This window comes from Lissotriton vulgaris, chromosome 5 (assembly GCF_964263255.1).
Source record: "Lissotriton vulgaris chromosome 5, aLisVul1.2, whole genome shotgun sequence".
NCBI lineage: Eukaryota > Metazoa > Chordata > Amphibia > Caudata > Salamandridae > Lissotriton > Lissotriton vulgaris.
In genome coordinates, this window is record NC_141693.1 from 430474661 (window position 1) to 430500029 (window position 25369).

A 25369-nucleotide genomic window follows, 5' to 3' on the forward strand; every position below is an offset into this window, starting at 1 on the left:
TTTTCGACCTATTGCCTGGACAATCATCAATCATGTGTCAGTACAGGCAGAGTACTTACCGGGCCTGTCCAATCAGGTGGCGGACTGGCACTCCAGATATCTTTGGTCAGTGGAAGCTGGATGTTCAGGTTTTTCAATGGCTGAACGGCCTTAGGGGTCCCTTTTCGATCAACCTCTTTGCCTCTCGGTTGGACCATCAACTTCCGAGGTTCTTCAGTTGGAGGCCGGATCCGGCGGCGGAAGCCACGGACGCGTTTCTTCAGGACTGGAGCCGGGAGTCTCCTTATGCGTTTCCTCCCTTCTCCATGGTAACGCGAGCGGCGGCTCAGCTTCTCCGCCAAGGGGGAGAGCTGGTCCTAGTGACACCGTTCTGGAGGTCTCAAGTGTGGTTTCCAGTTCTACTGGAACTTTCTTGGGATTCTCCAATCCTACTCCCCCAGTTTCCTCACCTGCTTCTCAGTCCGGATCAGGACCCTCATCACCTCCTTGTGCAGGGTTCTCTCCACCTCATGGTGTGGAGACTTTCAGGGGACGCTGGTCGCTCCCAGGGCTTTCGCGACCAGCTGAAGGACTTTTGTCAAAAGCCTGGGCTCCCAGTACGTCGAAGCACTACAAATCCGCTTGGACTAAGTGGGTGCGTTGGTGTCTTCGACTAGGTCTGGATCCCTTGGTCGCAGGAGTGGTTCCCATCCTAAATTTTCTAGCTGAATTGGCTACGGTGGGTTTGGCATATCGCACAATTAATGCCATGCGTTCAGCGATTTCTGCTGCGCATCTGCCGGTGGACGGTTCCCCTGTGGGTGAACATCCTTTTGTATGCAGGCTTTTACGAGGAATCCGGTTGTCCTTGCCGCCGGAACCTCGTTACTCCGTCCTCTGGGACGTGAATGTAGTGTTGAACTTGTCTTTAAAGGAGCTTTCGGCCAAATTGGCAATGCTGTTATGCTTGGTGTCGTGTCGCAGAGTGTCCGATGTTCGAGCACTGGATGTGTCCGCACGGGTGTTTTCACCTGATGGCGTCACCTTTACGGTTGGCCGCCGCAAGAAATCTGGCTCCAGGACGATTACGTATCCTGCTTTTGTGGATGTTCCGAAATTGTGTGTAGTGCACTGCTTGAAAGCGTATGAGGACATCTCTTGGGATCTCCGCCCTCCGGGCGAGAGTCAGTTGTTGATTGCCTTGCGAAAGCCACACCATGCAGTCTCTTCCCCCACCATTGTCAGGTGGGTGCGCTGGGTCATGCAGGAAGTGGGCATAGATACTAAACGTTTTGGAGCTCATTCTGCCAGAGGGGCCATGGCCTCTAAGGCTTTTGCAGTAGGTGCACGATTGGAAGACTTGATGCGGGCGGCGGATTGGTCTTCAGAGTCCACTTTTAAGAAGTTTTGTTTTTTGTATTTTTCAGAACAAATTTTATTGTAGTACCGACAAAACACCAAGGGGGACACTGTCCCGCATCACATCGCAGGACCAGTGAGCTCAGACATGAAAGAGGATATACAGTCAGTACAAGCAAAAGTAAATTATGCACCCGCCCCCCCAACCCCCAACTCCCTACTCCCTACTCCCCTCCCCTAATCCCACCCCTTACCCCATACAGTGTCTGCAAATCTCAAGGCAAATAGCATGAAAGTACAATAAGATGCGCGCTCCCGGCCGCCCAGGGTCCAATAGTCAAAGATCTTCTCCAGTATCTTGGGGCATTGGTGGCTCCAGCCACAGTCCTTTATAGTCCGCCCATCTTTTCCATATCTTAAAATGTTTCCTAGGGCATCCCCTGGCCTCAAAGACAGGACGCTCCAGTCCCATACAAAAGTCCAACCCCCGTTTCCAAACTTTCAGCAAGGGGGCCCTGGGTCCTTCCAGGCCCTGGCAATATCTCGTTTAGCTACAGTGAGGCCCAAAACCAGTAGATGGCGTTTGTAGATGTTGCCCCCCACTTGTTCCATGACATGCAACAGGCCGAGCTGCGGTGTGCGGGGAAGGTCCCATCCCAAGACCTCAGCCAAACAGTCCCAGACACCCCTCCAGTATCTCTCTAGGTTTACACATGACCACACAGTGTGGACAAATGTCCCAGTCGCTCGTCCGCACCTCAGGCACTCAGGGGAAGCAATCAGGCCTGCTTTCCACAATCGTTCTCTGGTAAAATAGGCCCTATGTAAATACTTAAATTGGATAAAGCGTAGCCGCATCGCAATGGCCGCCCCCCGCGGGGCCTCCAGTGCCTCCCTCCAATCCTCCTCTTCAAGGGCGCCCACATCCCCCTCCCACGCAGAGCGTAGTCTATCCAGGGAGGAGGAGCAGTGTGTGACCAGGGTCTGATATATAGTCAAAATCTTTTTGGCCTCCAATTCCCCCATAAACACCTTAGCCTCCAGGGGGCTGAACTCTGGCAGGGATTCTAAGTCCACCAAGGAGGGGGACAGTGCGTGACGCAGTTGTAGGTATTTAAAGAATTGGGTTTTGGGCATGGCGTATTCTGCAGTCAAGGTCTGGAAGGATTTAAGGGTAGTACCCTTCATGATGTGACCTAGTGTTGAGATGACGATTGCATCCCAGCCCCTAAATCCCCGTAAGGAGGCCAGCGCCGGCAGTCGTCCATTCCGCCACAGCGGGGTCTCCTGCGTCAACTTGTTCCACCACCCCATGCGGCGCAGAGCTGCCCGCCACACTCGGAAGACCACTTGGGTGACTACGGGAAGCCTCTTCCTGATAGTCGCCGAGTACAGAATAGTGTGTACCGTGTCCGGGTCCATCAGGTACCTTTCAAGGGCGTAAGTCGGGTCGCCCAGATCCCCATACCAACAGTCATTAAGCACCAGTAAGTGCGCCGCCTGGTAATATGATAAAATATCTGAGGTGGCCAGACACCCGCAGTACGTGGACAAGAAGCAGGTGCGAAGAGCCACTCTCGCCACCCCCCCAGCCCAGAGGAATTGGCTCAGCGCAGCGTTCACCTGACGAAACCACTGCGGTGCTATAGGGCATGGGTGGTTTTGCAGCTGGTAGAGGAGGCGCGGGAGGGCCACCATTTTAAAAATCGCCGATCGGCCATAGATGTTCAGTGGCATTCTGGACCAAGTTCTCATGTCCGTTCGCACTCTATCCCAAACGGGCACCACATTGCGCTCCCATGCCACATTCGGAACGTCTGTAATAAAGACGCCCAGGTACTTGAGCCCACCTGCCGCCGTCTGTAACGTCGACGCCCATGCACCCAATCCCTCGCCATCCCCCAGCACCCACAGCTTAGACTTCTGCACGTTGAGATGCAAGCCCGAGACTTCCCCGAAGATTCGCATTATCTCCAGGACTCTGGGCCCGGATCTATTGAGGGCCGTGAGGAAGAAGAGGACGTCATCGGCATACAATGCAATGCGATCGGACGGGCCCATCTCCCATTCCAGACCCCACAGCTGCGCGTCCATCCGTACCCACGTTGCCAAGGGTTCCATGGCCAATGCGAATAGGTAGGGCGAGAGAGGGCAACCCTGCCTGGTGCCCCGCGCAATGGGAAAGGGTTTTGACACCGCCCCCGCTACTCTCACCGACGCGGTCAGATCTGTGTAGAGCAAGTTCAGATAAGAAAGGAAGACTGGCCCAAGATTAAGGCGGGGCAGCAGCGCCCGAAGGTATACCCAACTGAGAGAGTCGAAGGCCCTATCTATGTCAGCCAGAAGAAGTGCCGTCGGGATCCCGGCGGCACGGGCCGTTTCCACCACAACCTGAGCCCCGCGGATATTGTGTCTTGTCGCCCTATGGGGCATAAACCCCGCCTGATCCGGATGGATCAAGTCGGTGATGTAAGGGAGGACGCGATTGGCCAGGGCCTTAGCCAGTATCTTCGCCTCAAAGTTTAAAAGGGAAATTGGCCTGTATGAGGAGTGATGTTCAGGGGGTCTCCCGGGCTTGCAAAAAACTACAATTTCAGCGTGCCGCCAGTCCGCCGGGAGGCGACCGCAATCCCTGGTGGCCTCCAGTGCCTGCCTATATCGCCCCTCCAGTTTGAGATGAAAGGTTTTCATGAATTCACATGGGAATCCATTGGGTCCCGGGGCCTTACCAGTATTCAGTTCCCCAAGTGCCGTGCCAGCTCCGCCAGAGAAAGGGGAAGTTCCAGTTGATCGCGGCTCTCATCCGAGAGCGCATGGGTCGGGAGCTCCGCCAAGAAGTTATCAACGTCCTCAGCCGGGAGGATCTCCCGGGGGGCATATAGGTCCGCGTAGTACCGAGCGAAACTGGCCGCTATGTCTTCAGGAGCCGACATCTGATCCCCCCGTTCGTCCCGAATACCAGGCAGGGTCTGAGCCCGGAAGGTGTGTTGGCAGAGTCTATAGAGCATGGTGCTGGACTTATCCCCCCCATTGGTATATCCTGCTCTGTGTGGCCAACCAGAGCTGGCGCGCCTCACCGATTGCCAGGGATGAGTACTCCTGCTGCGCTAGCAGGAGCCGCCCCACGGCCTCATCTGTGTCGCCCACCGTGCAGTCTCTCTTCAGGTCTCTAACTCGTCCCGCCGCCTCCTACACCCCTCTGCGACGGGCCCTGCGGGCCTCGGTACACCAAGCAATGTCCACCCCCCCGGAGCACCGGCTTCAGTGCCTCCCACTGGGTGGCGGCGTCCACCTCCGGTCCGTCGTTCTCTGCCCAATAGTTAGAAATGGCTTCTCGTAGGTGTGTGCGATAGCCATCCTGCTGCAGGTGCCACGCCGACTGGCGCCACCGGAAGGGCTGTCGCCTCTTGTCTAACCGCAGGTCTAAGGACACGGGGGAGTGGTCCGAGAGACCATGAGGATGCACAGCTGTGGAGACAACCCTCGTCAGCCAGGGGAGGGGAATGAACACGTAATCCAATCTGGAGAAGGACCTGTGTACTGCCGAGACATATGAATATTCGCCACTCAAAGGGTGCTGATATCGCCAGGAGTCAATCCAACCCATGCCCTGCGCAAGGCCATTAAGTTTCGTCTGCGCTGCCACCTGGGGTTCCCTACCGGGCCTATAGCGATCCATTCGTCCATCCATAACGTCATTCCAGTCTCCTCCCACAATCGCCAGAACATCCGGGACATAAGCCCACACCTCAAACAACTTTTCAATAAGTGCCTCCTGCAGCGGGGGCGGAGCGTACACACTGCCAAAGACCATCGGCTCATCTCCAACCATACCTTTAATAAACACATATCTACCATGGGCATCAATCCACTTTTAAGAAGTTTTACTTCAAACCAGTGGTGGATGTTGCCCGTTTGGTGGTGAGTAAGCTTTAAAGTAGCATAATCCGAGCCTCCGGACCTGCCATAGAATCGAAATTTGCCTAGCTAGTGTAACGGTAAGTTTCAATTCTATTAAGGACACGGAGGCGAGGATTATCCCACCCAGATCGTCCACAGGTGACGTCCCACCCGTATTTCAGTAAGTACGTAGGTTTCCAGTTTTCGGTACTGTTGAATTCATGCCTGACGTTGCCTCTGCTTGTATTTGTTCACATGCATCTTGTTGTACAACGCTGACGCGGATGTGTTTTCTCACTAGGAAATGATGGTGCCAAGCAGGACCAGTGAAGATGAAGCGTAATTCGCGAAGAAAGAGGAAGGACAGAGAGAGGGGACTTCCTATCTAGGGATAATGGACACTGTGAAAGGACTACCCTCGAGTCCTTACAAGTTGGAGTACTGTGACTTGTAGTTTAAGTCTGAGACGTTTGCACTAAATTTATGATACTTGATGGTTTTTCACAAGATTTTCTTGGAAAAAGATGATTTTGTTCCAATAAGAGCTTTTCTTGGGCTGCTGTGTTTTTTGTATTTTAATAAATGGCGGAGAAAGAAAAGCATAATCCTCGCCTCCGTGTCCTTAATAGAATTGAAACTTACCGTTACACTAGCTAGGCAAATTTCGATTCAATATTACATCCAACAAAAACATATTCCAAAATTGCCTCTGTCTTGTTAACTTCCCTTGCAACCATGTGTACGTGTGTGTGTGTGTGTATATACACACATACATACACACACATATACATGTACCCACACACACACACAATATGTGCGCTTGTAAGAGATTGGTAATAAATGTTGAGGGACGTGAGTAATCACCTGAAATACTAATTACAATCTCTGTCTAGAAGAACCACTAAATTAACCTGAGCTCAACCCCCAGGTAGGTATGTCAAATGGCAGACTGGTGTAACTTAGTAATTTAAAAAAAAGGGTAACCCCGTCACTGGGACCTGGGTGCTAGACAGTATAATTTAGAGTGGTCCCAGTGTAATAAAGGTTTTCACATAGAGGGGAAAAAAAATGACATCGGAGAAAAACATTCAGAATATTAAATGAGGGGAAAAAATAATAAATATATTCATCCAGTGTTATTTAATCACATTGGAGAGATGCACATATAAATGGAACAAATCGTATGGAAACCTAATAAGGTAACACAAATCACACGAGTAGTGCCCAAAGGTAGGGTGGGGGGGAGGAAGTGCAAGATGGTAGGTGAAGGTATAGAAAATGTGTGGTGGTGACAAAATATCACAAGCAATTCTGGTATACGTTGTTCATATACCTAATGGTCCGAGTACAAATACAAATATACATTTTTGCCAAATAGCACAGAGAATCACAGTCTATTCATTACTGTTGATTGGGTATTGGCAAATGTCCAAAAGTCAACGTTTCGACCCCTTTAGTTTGTAGGTGACTTGGACCTTACTGTTGGGGTCTTCCTCAGGACTAGTGAAAGGTGGTGAGGGCTGGGGGCACCATGAGTGCTGGGGTGGGGGGCTCTCACAAAACAATCGTGGAGCAGGGGGGCTCCGTTGCTCTCCAAGGCGAGCTGAAGGATATGAGTGAGACGTCACTTAATGTACGTATGCAGCGTACATAACTCCAAACTAAGGACACGATTACGTCTCAGGAGGGCACGATAGTCCAAAAGATCAAAATAATTGAAATAGTGCCTGAATTAATCAGTGGTGGCACGTAGATTAAATCCGGTCGGACGCTTAAAAAGAAAAGAATCAATCTTGACAGCCCAAGGGCTGTCAAGATTGATTCTTTTAAAGCGTCCGACCGGATTTATTTTGGAATTATTTATAGTGTTGTTTCTGTTGCTATTAGTCATGGCCATTTATTGATGCCATCAAATACTGAAGTATTTCTTGTATACTGTTCAAGGCCCAATTTAGAAGGTTTGCATTAAAAATATGAAACTGCCTAGATGCTTAAGTTTGTGTTGGTGAAATCTGTCAATACCTTAGCACCTAAGCACCGGTTGCCCCCATATGAATTGTTATCCTTTATGTTTTTACTATAGAAACAAAGTAATTTGTTCAGGCTAGGCCACTACTAAGTTTTCTGTTGTACTTGTTTTTGTCTACAGATTGTGCCAAATTGCAGGTAAAAATGTTTGTCTTACAAGAAATGTTATTCCTCCTAGGAAGATGGTATGAGGTCTTTCCTTAATGTAGAGACATTATTTTATGTTTCTTTGGTAAATGTAGACTAGTTCTTATTTCTCTAATGTGTATACTGTTTTTTGTGAACGCTAAATTAGATTTCACAATTTTTCAATGATCATTTGAATATCTATATATATATATATATGCAATATTCGTTTAGAGAAAGGGCCCTTTCCAGAACTGAGGATGTGGTCAGAGTACCCGTGAACAAACCCAAAGCTAAAACCCAATCAGCCAAGTGTGTACCTCCTTGAGAAAGACACCTGTACCTCAACTAGTGTAGGTATTGTAAATTGGTTCATACCTTACGAAAGAGAAGTTTTACGATGGTAATGCACTGCTAGGCGAAGCTCCTGCTTATTCCCCTAAACTGAATTTTAACGCTCCTGATATTGATGCTGCTAACAATGGGTGCGGGAAGAGTTGGAATAGTCCCTGGCTTCTGCATCAAACCACTCTCCCTTCTTGGAGCCTGTACTTTCAAGCTCACCACTAAAAACTCACTGCGACCGTTAGTAACTGCAATTATCAGCCACAGCTTTGAAGAAAGAAATCTTCCTGGGAAGACCTATGGGGCATCAGTTACTCATCATCATTGTCTACAGCAGAGAACCCCGCCTCCTCTTCTGCAGGGAAACTAAATCCTGCCGCTCCACCTGTCAACAACCTGGCAGATTCACCAGCCAGCAGCTAATCAAAGTGTATGGTATTAATAATGAATGCTGATCAAGTTTACAGTTTGAACAGTATTTTAATACATTCATAATGTTTCTTGGTGTAATTCAAGACACTAAAAGAGAAAATACGTGGGTGTAGTACACATTTTGACAACTTGTCCATGGTTAAATTATGAAATTTTAGTTTTTGTGTTAATTAAAAAAAAATACATATCATCCCTTCCAAAGGTTACAGATTGAAGCCGACATAAGGTTTGAACTCTTACAAATGTGGATGCCATAGGTAATTCTCTCTCCTTAATACACAGTATGGTTTGTCTTTCAGGTTCTGGTATCCAATACTTACACAAAAATCGAATCATTCATCGAGATTTGAAACCGGAGAACATTGTCCTTCAGGAGTGCAGTGGCAAGGTATAACGTGGGACTTAAATGGGCAGGTTGCAGAGACATTTTAGAATGCAGTGCACTGGTGTGTTTCATTTGTGTATTATGGATTTCCCAAGTTCATATTAGTGTACCTCTTATGCATATCATTATTTGATGAAAAACCTGTGTGGTCATAATGTCATGGTTACAATTTCACTTTATCATAAAGGGAAAGTTGGAGGTACAACTATTGCATATTCTCTTGTCAGAAAAGCATGAATGGAGGAGGGGCAGGGGAGTGACAGGGGTGTGTCTGACTTGGGCAGCAGCCTAAATCCTAGGATTGAGGAAGCCTAACCCACAGTTTTGTGGCATGCTTCATTATTGGTAACCTCACCCCACCCAAATAAGGTTGGTATGATCAGGGCGGACTCGACCTCAGTAGGAGGGAGTTGTTAAGAGATAAACTGGACTTGTAAATAAAGGGACCTCCTCTAAAAGGCATGTAAGGTCTGGGAGAAAGAGGGGAAAACCAAAACAACTGAAACAAAAACAGCTCCCCTAAGACCTATATTGCTTTACCAAGGATTCTATCTCGTATGGTTTAAGATACAGGTCTAACTTTACATAGTTTTAACATTCAAGTACACATGTACATGTTCTTTTTTTTATTAATTTCTTTTTAATTCTTATTGGTTTGTATCTGCTATTAATCCTTACATATTACTCTATATATTTTTTGTAATGTTCACTAGAAAAACACATTTTTTTATACATTTTGTAGTACAATAATAATTACACCTTAATATATACAGTGTAAAACAACTGTGACAGCCCCCAACAGATAAATCGATCAATTATCAGACACATGCATTCTTCACACTCACTACCAGTCACACAAGACCCTTATACACTTTTGGGTATGAGGAACACATAGATGTAAAACATTTCCAATGGACAGATTCGATGACAAAAGCCAAAAGGTCTGGGCGCACGTTGTCTATGCACGTTTCAGTGGAGTAACACAACCGTGAACCACCTTCATGAGGACCTCGCCCAAATAGAATACAGTGTCACCAGAACAGTTCAAAATGGGGATACCTGGAGAACAACAACAATACATATTTTTATCAACCCATACTTAATTTAAAGATTGCTATGAACAATTGATCAGACCATCTCATTATTAAAGGACGAAAGAAGAGAAAAGACCCAGGGAAGTTACCCACTTGAGTCTATACCTTCATAAGTGCTCCATACAAAAAGAATATACCTGGCTCCTGGCGATCTGCTCACCCAGGGGGACTCAAAACGTGAAACGAAAGGTTAAGGAGGCAGAAAGGGTAGAAAATAGCTCAGAAAACACCGTATCGTGCCATGCAAAAACATGCCTATAAACGTGACATAAAAGTGGAAATTTAGTTTGCAGGAGTTCATAGATGCCATGCTCACAAGATTACTAAAGTTAAGAGTTCTAAAGGGATAGCCACACAGTTTAGAGGGCTGGTCCACCTATAACTTACCAGTTTAAATTGGGTATACTACCCATTATCCAGAATAACCAGATTTAAGAAGTATGGACAATGAAGTCTATGTTGTCTGTGGCTGACCGTCCCCTGCAAGAAATATAATATTAAATACTATATCTGATTCAGGCCGCTCACTCAAAGATGTATACAAGTTGTAGTTCTACAGCTGAGTCCTTACCTACTACTGCTTCTAGATAGCATATTCAATATATTATAACTCCTCAACACCGATGTATCAAATTCTACAGATGTGAAAAATAAATTATTATTTTCTAGTGCTTAGTTGTACTATACAGATATTGTCCCACGCACATGGGCCCCTCCATGATAGCCTTAGATAGGTAATGGACAATCAAATACTCACTGCTATGAATTTGTGTACTAAGTTGATTATTCTTATTCAGCCATTACAGTGTGGAGTCCTTGTAGTATTTCCTGATGTGCCCACCGGGCTAGGACCTCCGTAGACATACCTGGGAAGAGGGTTTGCGAAAATGTAACTGACGCATAGTATGCAATATAGTACCACCCTGTCTATTTACTGTAAGAGAGAGAATAGTGGAGACCTTGGTTGGTTTTCAGTCTGCCTCTGCTGTGTTGTGGGATTAAGACTGTTTGTGGTACTGAGAGTATTACATCGGTCCGGTCTACTGTGTGGGTGGCTTGTGTAACTTTCGCAATGCACATACATACTTCACACTAAATCAGGAAGGCAACAATACCTAGTAGATATTCTCATGCGGTACGATATCTGGTAAAACTTCCTGAGAAGATCTGAAGCAAAACCAGGAAATGGTATACGTGCCGTCTAACAATATAAACAAACCCTACCTTGTTTTCCCCAAGTGATGAGGAGCTATTGCCTATTTCCGTGGCATACGAAACCGCGATGGTGGTCTAATGATCGCGTGGCGTGCATAACAATGAGCTAGAGTTACTGACCCTACACTCACTTTATTTTTCTGCAAAAACAATGGCGGCCACGTCTTGCTTTATATGCTAGGTCCGTCTTACAGGTCATCCACTTATGTATCCAATCAACCACAAGTATAATGTCCATATACTATACGCATGATGTTTTTTGGCTGGTGTTTCTTGTACCAATATTTCTTAGCATCTGTTGTGGAGCCCTTATAGACTGTAAAGCAGTCCTCCCAAAAGCAGTGGCTTAGCCTTAGGATGTTGAAGTGGACGAAAAGTGTGCGTAAGACAGCTTTGCTACCTATAAGTAGTATTGCACATAGGCAACAAGACAATCCTGCTTCTCATCAGTTTACAACTGTTGCGTTTAATTAGACTCCGTGTCGGTTACACACTGCTCAACTCCCACTGCCTTGGTTGAGAATGTCCCCGTAATGGAAGGGGACGCCATTTTGATTCTGTCCTACCTACTTGTCACACCAAATATCTGAGGCCAACTGCCACGAAGTCTGCAATCTCTGTTTGTCCCCTGACCACCGAGAGGGCTCCTGTTCGTCATGTCTTGCATTCCATAACAAAAAGTTTCTTTGGAATCAATGTGCTCATCGCCTCTTTCGCCATGGCTCATAGACGAGAGGTGGAAGACACTCTGGATATCCTTGGAGGGCCTGAGAAGTCTGATTTTGAAGAGGTGGATGCTCCAGGCATCGAAATCGAACCAGCAATTTTGCTGGAAAGTGCCTACTCCGAGGTGGAAGGCTTAGCATCAGCAAAAGACCACAGTGAGTCATAATGCTCCCCTTACTCACCACCTAGATGCGCCAGCCCTGAGCTCCTGTGCTGCCCATGAGGTCTCAAATATGACACTGCTTTCTGACCATGGTCGACACCACCATTCTGAATGCACGCGATGTTCATTCCTTATTTGGGGCCGGAATCCTTCTCGAAGCTCAAAGCCTCATCTACCGCGCCGGTGCCGGATCCAAAACCGCACCCTGGCCCACACTCTGACTCTATAGGGATGGGGCAGAAGATTATGAACCTATTGCACCAAAACACTCTGAGCCAAAGGCAAGTTTAGTGCAGAGACCCACCGACCTGAGGCATTTGGTGCCAAGATCGAGATCAATCAGGACCCTTTTCACCGTTGCCTCCTCTGCGGTTTCCGAAGGCTTCGGGTATCCAATTCTCAAATGGCTGCAGAAACATCTGAATGCTTGGCAGCAGTAGATCCATATCCAGCCTGGCACTGGTAGGATCCTGGCAGAGCCCCCACAGGTTGCCAAATGACTCTGTTCCTCAAAAGAAGTTGTTGACATTTGTGGAAGCCTTCAACCCACCTGTGCTCACCCCTATGAAGCAAGACAAAGCTACGTCTCTCGTGTCTCCTGCGTTTCCTCCCTCTTCTCTGTCCTCCTCACCCCCGTACTTCCTGTGTTGCCTTAAGAGTCACCACAGCACTCACTTCGGCTTCCTCACACTCTGAGGGAAGGGGGCAGTCCTAGACTCCATTCTGTTTCAATTCATGACCCACAGGGCCCGGACCTTTGAAACTATTATGATATTGAACCACCTTTAGATACAGACACAGATTTGTACCCTGCCTTCTCCTCCAGATGATGTCAAAGCATATCATGACGTTCTACACAGGGCTTCCATATTCCAAATCGTCAAACTCCACATGCCACAAGAAAAGGGTGATTTCCTTGTGGAAACAGTCTCCTCCACCCAGTGCTTCCTCCAATTCATCCCGATGCTAAAGAGTGTCATTAAACCTGCCATGGAGATTTTCAAGGAGCCTGTTAAGGTGAGAGTTATTATGCCTTGGGTAGATAAGAAGCATAAGGTCTCCCCTAGTGGCCCTCCATACATTCATGGCCCGTTACTTCCTGACTCTCTGGTGGTACATACTGCCAGAAAGTGAGCAAACACCCAGAGCTCCGATGATGCACCCCTTCCTGATCGGGAGGGCAAGAAGATGTGGAAGAGGGTGACGGCACAGTCCGCTGATCATTGACAAATAGCTGATTTCATCGACTTGGTCTCCTGATACGACTGTGTGCACTGGGTTCAAATGGTGTACTTGGTGGAATATCTCCCAGGCCAGTACCACAAAAAAGGGCAGCAATGAGTGGCTGAGGGGAAGGTTATCGCCAACACTAACATTCGCTGTGCTTTAGATGCCGCGGATAGAGATGCTCACACTATTAACTCCAGGATTCTCTTGTGATGCTATGCCTGGCCAAAGGTTTCCGGTTTCAAACCAAAGGTACAGCAACATCTACTAAATGTGCCTTTCGATGGCCAGCGTCTCTTTGGCCCTCAGGTCAATGAGATTTATTTATTTATTTGATTTGTATAGCGCATTATAACCCAGGGGTCGCTAAGCGCTTTGTCAGGGTCCGCTTAGCGATTAAGAAAAATACAGCTGGTCACGAATTCGAGGCAACCCCACGCTTGCTGAAAGAGCACAGTTTTTAATTTCTTTCGGAAGGGCAGCAACTTGGTTTCTTTCCGCAGTTCCAGTGGCAATTTATTCCAGAGAGCTGGGAGTGTGTAAGAGAAAGCACGACCTCCCACAGTAGCCAGTCTACAACGTGGTTGAACAAGGAGGGTAGCTTCTGCAGATCTTAGCGCCTTCCCCGACCTGTAGAGAGTCAGGCGTGATTTCATGTAACTTGGTGCCCTACCATAAAGGGCTTTATGGACAATGCACAACCCCTTGAACGTTAGCCTCTGCTTGACTGGCAGCCAATGTAGTTCACGCAAGAGAGGGGATGCATGCATGTTCCTCTGCTTTTTAAAGATGAGTCTGGCAGCGTCATTCATGACAACCTGCATTTTGTTTAAAAGTCTTTGCGGTAGTCCTATAATGCTTGAGAAAGTCAAAAAAGTGATACAGCAAAAGCTATGGGCACCCTCCAAACACCTCCAAGTCGAGGTTCCTTTTGCTATTCATAGTTTTGTGGCGCATCTAAGACACCCACTCCAGAACCCTCTTCCACTTTCACTTAGCCACTGCACCAATCCCCTTCGCAGGGTTACTACTACAGGAATGTACCCTGGGGCAACAATGGCAATGGTTTGAGGTAAGGGTGCAGCCCCAAAAGGAACCACCCCCCGAACGCCCTTTGACTTTTCCCCGATCACAAAACACCTGATGGGGGACGACTGCAGGGGTGGGTGAGGGGTATTGTTTGGATCTTGCACAAATACAACCACTCTTCCTCCCTCACCTACACAAATTGTTGAAGAACGTCTGCACCTCTTTCATGAGGAGGCAAAGGCCCTCCTGGGCAAGACATCACCAGAACCTATTCTGCCTCAACACGGTGGAAAGGGTGTATACTCTCTCTACTTTCTTATCCCAAAGAAAGACATTTCCCTCAGGCTCATCCTCGATCTCGCTAAAAAAATATAATCGTTGGAGCACTTCCACATGATGGCTCTACAGGGCGTCATAACACTTTCAGAAAAAATGACTGTCCATGATCTGAAGGACGCCTGCTTCTACATACCAATCCACCCAGATCACACATTTCTGATGATTGTGGTACATGGACACCATTATCAATTCAAAGTGCTCCCCTTTGGGGTTACCACTGCACCAAGAGCCTTAACCAAATGTCTGGCCGTGGTAGCCACTCATTTCAGGAGGAGTGGCATCCACGTGTTCCCTTACCTAAACGACTGCCTGATCAAGACCACTATGCAACAACTCTGACGAAACCCAGAGTGTACTGGGTGTGAATTGTGGTCTGGGTGTGCGCTAGACAGCCTGACCAAATCCCACCCTCAACCCCTTCAAATACAGGCTCTTCCTTGGGGCTATCCTAGATGGGCCTGTGGCAAAAGCTTATCCCAACCTTGCGTACAAGCCTTCCAAAGTGTGCTGCCTCTATTTAGCCAGATCGGCAAGTAGCAGAAATGAGATGCGCCCTGTAGGGATGATGACGTCTTATTTGGCTATAGTCCCTCGTGCCAGGCTTCACATGCGTCTGTTACAGGAGTGCTTAACGGCATAGTGGCCTCAAGCAGAGGCTCACCTTGAAGATCTAATGTTGGTTTGGGGCTGCACATATCGCTCTCTGCAGTGGTGGAATACAAACAACCTGTTGCAGGGGCACCCCTTCCTGAACCCAGTTCCGCAAGAGACCATCACCACGGATGCCTCCTTACAGGTTGGGAGCGCATCTCAATCGTCTTACTATTTAGGGTCAGTGGACCTCCTGTCCAGCAAACTCTTCACATCAATCACCTAGGGCTGCTAGCCCTCCAGCCCACTCTCCAGGTTGTCAACCCTCTCATTCAGAAATAAGACCTGATACGCACAGACAACATGACTGCCATTTCTTACTTACAGAAACAATGAGGTGCACAGTCACTGCAGTTATCCAGTGTAGCACCAAGCATCTGGCAGTGGGCAATCCATCACAAAGTCAATCTCCTCATTCAGCACATTCCTGGAGTGGACAACTGTAGGAAAGTACTCCTTTTTGTCATGGTCATCCCCACTTTGTCCTTGGTACATGGTGTGATTTTGACTGAAAGTGCACTGCGTCCTGCTAACCAGTGCCAGATCTCTTTCCCAAAACTTTACCATTGTTCCCCCAATTGACAATACCTATAGCACCCTCTATATGTCTCTAGTAAATGCTAGTAAATGGTCCCTAGAACCTGAGGTACTATGAAGGGCCCCTCAAAGCTGCAGCACGAATTGTGCCACCCCTAACCAAACTCATGCAGGTCTGCTATCGCAGGCTGCGTGTTTTGGTGTAGACAAAAGTGAAAACACGACCTGACACACATCCTTGTGTCAAGCCGCCTAACACTGCCTTTAGTACTTGCAAGTCACCCCTACAGCAGTCCTACAGCCTTAAGGCAGAGTGTTTGGTATTACATGTAAGGGCATACCTGCATGAGCAGATATTCTCCTGTGCTGGTCAGTTCCATTACAGCCAGTACAAGTGGAAAGGGAAGCCATTTTAGAATATCTACTGGACACTGGTGAAAACGCGTTAACCAGCTACATGATGGCTTCACTGAAAATAGGGATGTTTGGTATCAACATCTCTAATTGATAAACCCACACTGATTCCAGTTTTGGATTTATCAATACATGCACACAGAGGGCACCTTAGAGGTGCCCCCTGAAAAACAACCAGCTTCTGGTGTGCTCGCTGACTGGTTTTTGACTGCCTGCCACCCGAGACACTGTATTGAGCTCCCAGGGTGAGAGCCTTTTTGCTCTCAGGAAACCCAGAACAAAAGCGTGTCTGGGAAGAGGGTGTTGCACCCCCTACTATAGGATGACCTGCTGATTAGCCTCCCTAGGCTGGCAAGCTTCAAAGAGCTGCTGCCTTTGAAATGCAGATCTGGTTCCCCTCACCGAAGCGAATGCTTAACCCCTTTGTCCAGAGCCCCTTTGGCACCTAGACAGGCAGGAAGATTAGCTAGTCATGGAGGTATTCCCCTCCCCCCCCTTCCAGGCCGTTCCCACCCCAAGGTGGGCTAAACTGAGGTGGAGACGACTTTTCAGAGGTAGCCATCTTTGTGATGGCATACTTGGGATTTTTTGGTCAGGGTTTTTCCCACTTCCCACAGGAAGTGGTCTTATAGGGGGGCATAGTGACCCCAATGGTCAGTTACCCAATGGCAACTACCCTATACTCCCCTAAGGCCTCAAGTTCAATATTTAGGGGCATCCCTGGCACCAGAGGAGGAGATTCTGCTGACCTCAGAGAAGGATGTGAAGAGCCGCATCCTGCAAGAACAAAAGATTCAGCAACTGATTTGGCGCCAACCCTGCCGGCCAACCTACTGCTTTCGCCAATTGTACCAAGTCGATTCTCCTGCAGATGCTAAGTCCTCAAAGCCCGGGAGACCGGCCACCGCTTCACTCAGGAACCAAGACCTCCTGAGAAGCAGGGGACCTGGTTCCCTGCGTCCTGCAGACACCCAACGACCCCTGGAAGGACTCCGTTGACAAACCAAACCCGATGCCTGAAGGCATCACTGCACCTGTCCCTCCATGCCAGAGTTGAAGTGGGCCAACGGTGTCGGTGTGGATACGAGTCCTCCAGAGATCATGTCCAGTGTTGTGATACCTCTTATGGACTCCCGACATTGCCTTCAGCCTCTGCATGCAGATCCCCTCTACCGCAACTGCACCTGAAGCACATGGGCCGTAGAGAAAAGGACCTACTGTGTCCCTGCATCCACCAAGCATTGTGAGGCCTGAGCCCCCTTGTTGGTTCAGCCTAACTGGTCCCCCATTCAAAGCATGCAGCCTCTTTTTACTGTTATCATTCTCCATAGAATAACATTGGGCACTCAGCACTGTTTTGTACCTCTGCACCCAGCCGCCCTAGCGCCACTGGAGGTGTTCTGCTGGTGCCTTGCCCAACCCTTCACCTTCACTCCTGGAGAAGTGTCTGGTAAGTTGCTGTACTATGCCTGAATACCTCATTGATTTTTCCTCCCATTGGATAACATTGCATCCTTCAGAAATTGCCTGGCTACTTTTTGAACTCTAAGGTTAAAAAAACGTACTTAGCTGAGCGAATTGTTTTAGGTGCCAAATCAAATATAAAGATAATGGTTATTTTTATAAATTGGTGTGGATCTCCTTCTTGAGTTGTCTCTCACTTATTGACTATTGAGTGTATTTTCAGATGTCTTGCACTCCTCTGTGATAAGCCTAAGCCTAAGCCTGCTCGACCACACTACCCCCCTAGCAGAGCAATTTTGGATTGCCATGGCAAGGCCCCTGTCCACTGATGAGTGAACCCCCTGAATTATTTATATGATATATTAAAATAGATATATTGTGTGAAGAGCCAGCTTCCCTCAATAACGATCTAGCAGACCTGATCTGCAGGACAAATAAACAAGTCCACGAATGGGAACTCAACTCCCAGGTCCTACACACGTCCTTTCACCTTTGGGGGTTCCCACTGATAGATCTGTTCGCCCCTGCCAAAAATGCAAAATGCCCAAACTTCATCACCAGACTACCATACCCACAGACCCTGGGCAATGCACTATGGACGAGTTGTCTGAAATATTTGCTTCTACATTTCTGTTACTCCCACTCCTACCGTTTGTGGTCAGTAGGCTGAGAAGTCTGCCTCACACTTGTCTTGGTAGCACCAACGTGGGCATGCCATCCACGGAACTCCACACTACTATACCTCTCTCTCTCCCACACACAAATATCTCCCCAACAGGCCGTATCGTCTCACACAAAACTACAGAACTCTCAAACAACCAAACCGTCAACAGCTCAACCTTGCGATCTGACTGCTGAGGTCTTGGAATTTGGTTACCTTAATCCGTCAGAACAGTGTATGTCTGTTCTCAGAGGCACAGTGGCTTACTACCAGGACCTGTTACGCAACCACATGGAAACCTTTATTGCACAACTGTCTTGCCAAACACATCAATCTACTCTGTGTCTGTGCAACATATTGTTTGCTATCTCCTTTGCCCACAGAACTCAGGACTTGCCTATATATCTATTTATTTACATCTAGCTGCTGTAGCTGCCTATTTGCAGAATTGGCAACATATTTCCCTATTTAGAATTCCAGTCATTAAGGTGTTCATGGAAGGCCTCAGAAAGGTTTTTTTCACCACTGACGTCCCCTGCTCCCTTTTGGAACTTTAACATTTTCCTCACAAGACTGATGGGCCCCCCTTTTGAATCACTTCAATTCTTATTCTGGAAATTGGCCGTCCTTGTAGCCATCACCTCTCTCAAGAGTCAGTGAAATGCACACTCTTACCTCAGAAGAGCAGTTTTTCACAAGTACGTCAACATAGTGAATCTCAAACCAATCCAAAATTGCCCCCCAAGGTAGGCTCCAGGTTCCACCGTAACCAGACATGTGAGCTTCCTATCTTTTCCACACCCAGAGACTGTAGCAGAATGCGCTCTGCACACCCTTAATTTCAAGAGAGTGCTAATGTACTACATTGACAAGGCAATGCCCTGCTGTAAGACACAGAATCTGTTTCTCACTTCAAGTCCCACAAAGGGCATGCTCTTTCCAAATAACATAACCACTATCCTGTCCGACCTTTCTCACTAAGATTTTAATGAAGTTAGAGCTACCCCCTTAATACAATATTTTTTCCGGGGAGTAGTCCACACTTCTTTTAACTTTTCAATCACTGCTTTCTGAAAAAAAACCATTGAAGACAAATGGCAACCAACTGTCTTGTTGGTGCCTGAGGGTTCTTCTTGTGGCACTCTGCATGCAACCCTTACTGTTTGACTGATCTTTGTTTGAAATAATTTCTTTACTTGGTGGTAGCTATTGATTATCCTTTTACTTTTTTAGTCACTCTTCTGTTGATTTGTAACTATTACTCATAAGGGGTACAAGAGTGGCCTTACGAGCCCTTTCTCTCCTGTTGATTATATACATGCTCTTTCCAAGGCAGAAGTTGCACGATGATTAGTCAAGTGTATACAGATTTGGGGCCATAATTGCCACATGAATGGGAAGGAGGATTATTTTCCAAAATCCCCTCTTTTCTCCTACATAGTGTTATTTTTTTAAATAAATTAACTCACCATGGCTTTTACGACTTTGTAAACTCTTTACCCACGAAATGGGCTACCTAATACTGGTATTTTTCTAGTCTACATTGTACACTCGTTTCACTTGCTATAGTGAGTGTTTAAATTGGTATGGTACTGGCTCATTGGATACAAGTACTATATATGCCTAAGAGATATCATGCATATCCTATAATGAAATATCACACACTCTGAAGCATTAATGCAGTATTACTAAAAATGGGACTAGCTTGCTCAACAAAATAATACCAACAATACTACTATTATCCCCACAGAGAGGAAGGACAAAATATATAACTCCACAGCAAGTGCTATATTTTGATATTGTCCAGTGGAAGAACATAGCCTTAGATTTGAGGAGAGTGAAAAAATAGGTGAGATTTTTACCGTAATAAAGGTGCGGATTGGTTAGCACCTGGTGATTGATAAACTTTCTAATTGGCATGATCACCTTGATTATAATCGTTCTTTCACATCCCTCTGCCCCTTTAAATGATCTGTTTTTTTGTTGATCAGTTTTAATCACACATGGCTGATAGTGTGGTTCATTGTTCCACCGGCATGATTGTTTGGTCTCTGGGAGACTCTATCCACCAGGGTGTCTCTGTTTGTACAAATTCATTTGTTTGGTTTTATTACTCTTTGGAAAGTAATTACTTACACATTGGGTGTCTCTAATCACGAGTGATTTTTCATGTCAAATTGACAATTGCAATGTAAAATCAGATTGAAAATGAATATTTTCTGATGGATATGTATAAATATCTTGGTTGCAGCCTTGAAAAAGCCCTGCGGGCGAAACGCGCGTCGGCTGCCATTTTTCCTCATATGAACTTTGGATATTAAATATCAGATTTCAACCCAAGAAGATTCGTTTGGATGCTCTTTTGAGAAGTGTTGGGATTTAAAAAAATTTTATTGGATGTTAAGATTTCATGGACTGTTCGATACAAAAATTTTTTATTTTTTTATATCACCTGATTGTTACAACAGTATGTTGTGCTCGGGTGTTGTGTATATATAAATGTATACAGATTTGTTATGCCAAAGCAGAAAGATCTCTGCCCATTCCTCCAAGACCTACGTCCACTAATAAGAAAGGGGCTTCTATGGCTTTCTTTGGTAATCTACTATTAGCTGACATATGTAAAGCAGCTACGAAGTCAACCCCTCATATCTTTAGCAAGCACTACTGCGTGGATGTCCTGGCTAGCCAACAAGCTAGAGTGGGCCGGCTGACAAGCTTACAATTTTTCAGTCCACTGCAATCTCCTCAGTGTATACAGTCTTGTTATGCCAAAGCAGAAAGATCTCTGCCGGTCCCTCCAAGACCCACTTCCACTAGTAAGAAAGTGGCTTTTATGTCTTTCGTAGGTAATATACCATTAGCTCACATCTGTAAAGCAGCTACGAAGTCAACCCCTCATACCTTTAGCAAGCACTACTGCGTGGATGTCCTGGCTAGACGACAAGCTAGAGTGGGCCTGGCTGACAAACTCACAATTTTTCAGTCCGCTACAATCTCCTCAGTCTTAATACCTCACTTTTGGGAGGACTGCTTTTACAGTCTATACACAACATGTATATCTACAGTTACACATGCCGCAAACAGAAAATGTTACTTCACTTGTAAACATCTATAATTGGCATGTTGTGCTGTAGATTCACATGTACCCACCCTTCTGCCCGGTCAGCTGAGGTTGTTGCAGATAGCTCCTTTCTTTCGTTGCCTTTGTCTGTTTTGCATGTTTATATTATTAGAATATACTTTTGTTCTCTATTTCCAAATCCTACCCTACATGCAGGAAAACAATCTGACAATGAAGTTGATGACCATGTGCAATAACACTATTAGGTGGAGTCCTTAGGTTCCTTGACTCGGGTTCACTTCGCAGAAAAACAAGTTTTACACATCCGAACAACAATACTAGATGCTGAAAGTAAACATAACATGTGAATCTACGGCACCACATGCCATGAGCAGATGCTTACAGGGTGAGTAACATTTTCCTTTTGGATAGAGGAACAATTAGGTCACTTGAAGTATTTTTTAAATCTTTGAATTTACTCTAGAAAACAAACTTGGGAACAATATATGATAAAGTTTGGAAAAATAAACAACCATCGTTCTTGTGGTCATTGCAGAAAGCTGGCTCTTTACAAAGTGTACCTCCTTTTGGTCCACTATATAAAGAGTCCAGGCAAACCTCAAAGGAACTACAGAGACACAAATGACACCCTAAATGCTCTCTTTTTTGGTAGTGTGGGCGAGCAGTTAGGCATATCAGAGGTTAGTGCTAAGCATTTATTGCACACACAAAGGCAGTAACTGAGATCAGACTCTATGAAGGAATCCTGCACCTGTTTATAAAAATTACACATACTTTTACACGAATTTCGATTTTAAGGATTGGAATCTGGTAAGTACTTTTCGAGCTATGAATTAAAAAAAAAAAGTAAAATGGACACAGTGCAATTTCTGAAGTGGTAACGTTATCCAATGAAGGAAAGACATACACTGCATACTGGTACTTCACAGCGACTTGCAGGACCAGTCTCCTGGACTTGAAGTAAGTAGGGGGCAAGGTTCAAGGCTGCACCAACAGGTCACCCGGGCAGCACTTGTGTGGCTGAGTGCAGAGCTGCTTTTCAGCATTGGGTGCCCAAAAATATGTACTGCATTCGGGTCCTTCATAGTGCCTTACGGGACGAATCTCCTGGACTTAAGGTGAGTATGGGGCAAGGGCCAAGGCCATTCCAACGGGTCACCTGGGGAGAATCTAGGACATCCGGTGCAGAGGTGTTACAGCGTCCGGTGTCCCATTCACTGTAGTGGTGAACAGTCTGGTTGCAAAGGGAATGCAGGCTGGGAGACAAGTCAGGCGGAACCGACAAGGTAGCTCCGGTCTCACAATTCTCTGGACAGCGGCGGCTCCTCCATTGGGGCGTCTCCTCGCTGCTTTTTCGCAGTGTGAGAAGCAGAAACATAAAATGGTGAAACTACTATTTTATATTTCTGCTTCTCGCACTGTGGGCCCTGACTGTGCGCATTACTGATTTGGTTGGCCCTTCTGGGGCCAACCAAATCAGTAATGCACACTCTCCTTTTTTCGCCATGTAGGCTGCCTACATTGAGAAAATGGCCTCCCTACAGGCGCCCGGCTGGGTGCCGTGTGCACCAATTACAACGCTGCTATTGCAGCCTTGTGATTTATTTTTATTTATTTAGATTGGCTTAGGGGAGGTGAGGGATGCTGTCTAGTTAAAACGCAGACCCGGCCAGGACCAGCAGGAACTGAGACGACGACGCGTGACCCGGGGGAAGGTACGTTTTTAAAACCAGATACCAGGCACACAATGGGGGGGGGGGGCTACTACAACAGAAACCCGTTTTCCTACACACAATAACTATTTCCATTTGGTAAACTTTCTGAAAATAAGTCCAGCTTTATATTAAAAGGACCGCATTTCATTTAGATCAAAAAAGTGGGTCAAATAAAAATACAAAGCATCTGATTTTGCTTTGCTGCGCCTCTGACAGTTTAAACTGCAATCTGTTGTAGTAATAGCACCTAGGATAAGATCTGCCCAGGAGTTGTGCCTTTCTAACACCATGAATCGCGATTCTCAAAAAATGTGTTCCTGTCGTTACCTACTTCTGTTGCATTCCTTCATCTAGCACCACATTACTCGTATCAAAGGTAACATCCAGAAATTGTTGTAGTCTTCGTTTTCTCTTGTGGTTCATTTTTATTATCTTTAAGTAACCTGTTGCTGTCTGTTTTCAGATTGTTCATAAAATAATAGACTTGGGGTATGCCAAAGACCTGGACCAAGGCAGCTTGTGCACCTCTTTTGTGGGAACGTTGCAGTATTTGGTAAGATGACCATTTGTGAGCAGCGTGTATTGTTTTGCTTGCCGTTTTTGTTTTGCTTAGGAGGCTTCTGATCTGCACAGCATGGAAAAAGGATATCACACTTTTGAGGGTGATGTATGCAATGAAGACCATAGCATAGTAGCCTGTAATATATTTCTCTGAACACAGAGTATGTGGAGTCTTGGGAAAGAGGGCCATTACACGCTAACTGGATTATGCTTACAGATGCACAATGTGCAGGTGGATGATGATGATGGTGCAGGCAGCGGAGGTGCCGGTAGAGGGGTACAGAGGTGTTAGTGGTTGCAGTTGGGGGTGTACATTTTAAGTTGTTGGATCTGTACAGAACGAACCGGATTCCATGGATCATGACCTGTCAGTCCAGTTATGAAACACCAGTGACAGACCACCTTTCTTGATTTATGGGATTCAGGCATTCAGAGTTATAGTTTACAAGAGCACCAAATGTGGTGCGGCATCGCAGTGCAGAAACAGCAATGATTTGAACCCATTTCTCTTAGTAACTTAATCACTGAGGTTCTAGTAAGCTTCGACGACAATATCTAACAGAGGCTGCAGAAAAATGCTGATGTGTGGCCTTTGAAAATAGATGTTGTCTTGACACTCGCATATCCTCATATCAAATTTCAGGTATCCCACAAGAGCAAGAAAACCTAACTGCCGGCAACCAGCTACGTCGTATAGTAGTAATTCACCTGACACTTCAAAGACTCCTACCCCTTCCCTGGACCACTCCCTGCTTAACTCTATTACAATTATATAAAATACCCTTTTACACTGCACTCGCCAGAAACGGAATTACTTCAATTTATTGTACAAGAAAGAAGATAAACTACACCGGGACCACCATGATTAGAACTTGTGACCTAATTGGTCACTCACCATACATAAGCAGTGAATGACAGGCAACAAACAGATACCTACATTCTAAAGCAGTGTCAAAGTTTAGAGTACTTGAAATACTTGATTATTTAATAACCTGTGACCGCTATCAATGTATGGCAGGCATTTGTTTAAAGCAATTTGCTCACCCGCCATTATTCTAATTCTCCATCATTGGTATTTTCTCAGAGTATTTTTTATTATTATTCATATATCTTTATTGATTTTAAACATATCCATGATAATTAAAATTAGCTCAGTTAAAATGTATTGTATAATTAATTCTGATCATTACAATATTAAGTGCTAAGCCGTGTACATCTTGCTACAGCTGCTGTGCAACACATAGGAGGCATAATCTACTGCTGTAAGTAATATTATTGCATCTTGAGATTTTGCGACATTTTGTCAGTGCTGTGCATTATTTAAATTCAATTGGCTGAATACTGCCCAAATTGATACCTAGCTAAAGTTTAAAGGGTTACCTATACAACAATACCCAAAACCTGCAGGCCTTCCATGCAAAATCAGAAAAACAATTTAATCATAGCAGTTAGGGCTAGTTAATTGGTTCAACTGCTCATAAGAAAAGTCCTTAAAGCTGTGACCAGAAAGACTAACGAATGCAATAAAATCATGGGCATTGTTATAAAGTGATTAGCTCATATACATCAATTTGGCCTACTCCGCCATTCATATTAGACTGCTCTGCATTTACTGTCTTTCCAAACAAATTCCGTTGAAGCTAAATCAAGAATATTAGTGGTAATGTGGGCCGTTCGACACGTCCCCGTAGGGGACACTCATAAGAGGGCGGCCCCCTTAGTGCCACAAGAGCAGGGGACACTCATAAGAGGGCGGCCCCCTTAGTGCCACAAGAAGGCACACGGGGCAGCCCAGTGTTTCCACGACCCTAACAGGGTCCTGAACGTCACTTCCGGCCATGGTGGTGGGCGGGGAGAGGTATATATTCCTCCCCCGCCAACCTAGCAGCCTCTTTGTCCCCTCACCCTGACGCTGTTTGTATGCCTCTGGTAGC

At 46.1% G+C, this 25369-nt stretch overlaps 1 protein-coding gene across 2 annotated transcripts in view; it reads left to right on the forward strand.

Annotated features, from left to right (window-relative positions):
* Nucleotides 1-25369, forward strand: part of CHUK (component of inhibitor of nuclear factor kappa B kinase complex) — a 659325-nt gene that overhangs the window by 255269 nt on the left and 378687 nt on the right. For both annotated transcript variants that reach the window (XM_086921838.1, XM_086921837.1), the window contains exons 5-6: nt 8469-8557; nt 23338-23427. In XM_086921838.1, the coding sequence (XP_086777964.1) occupies nt 8469-8557; nt 23338-23427 (179 nt within the window). The remainder of the gene's footprint in view (nt 1-8468; nt 8558-23337; nt 23428-25369) is intronic.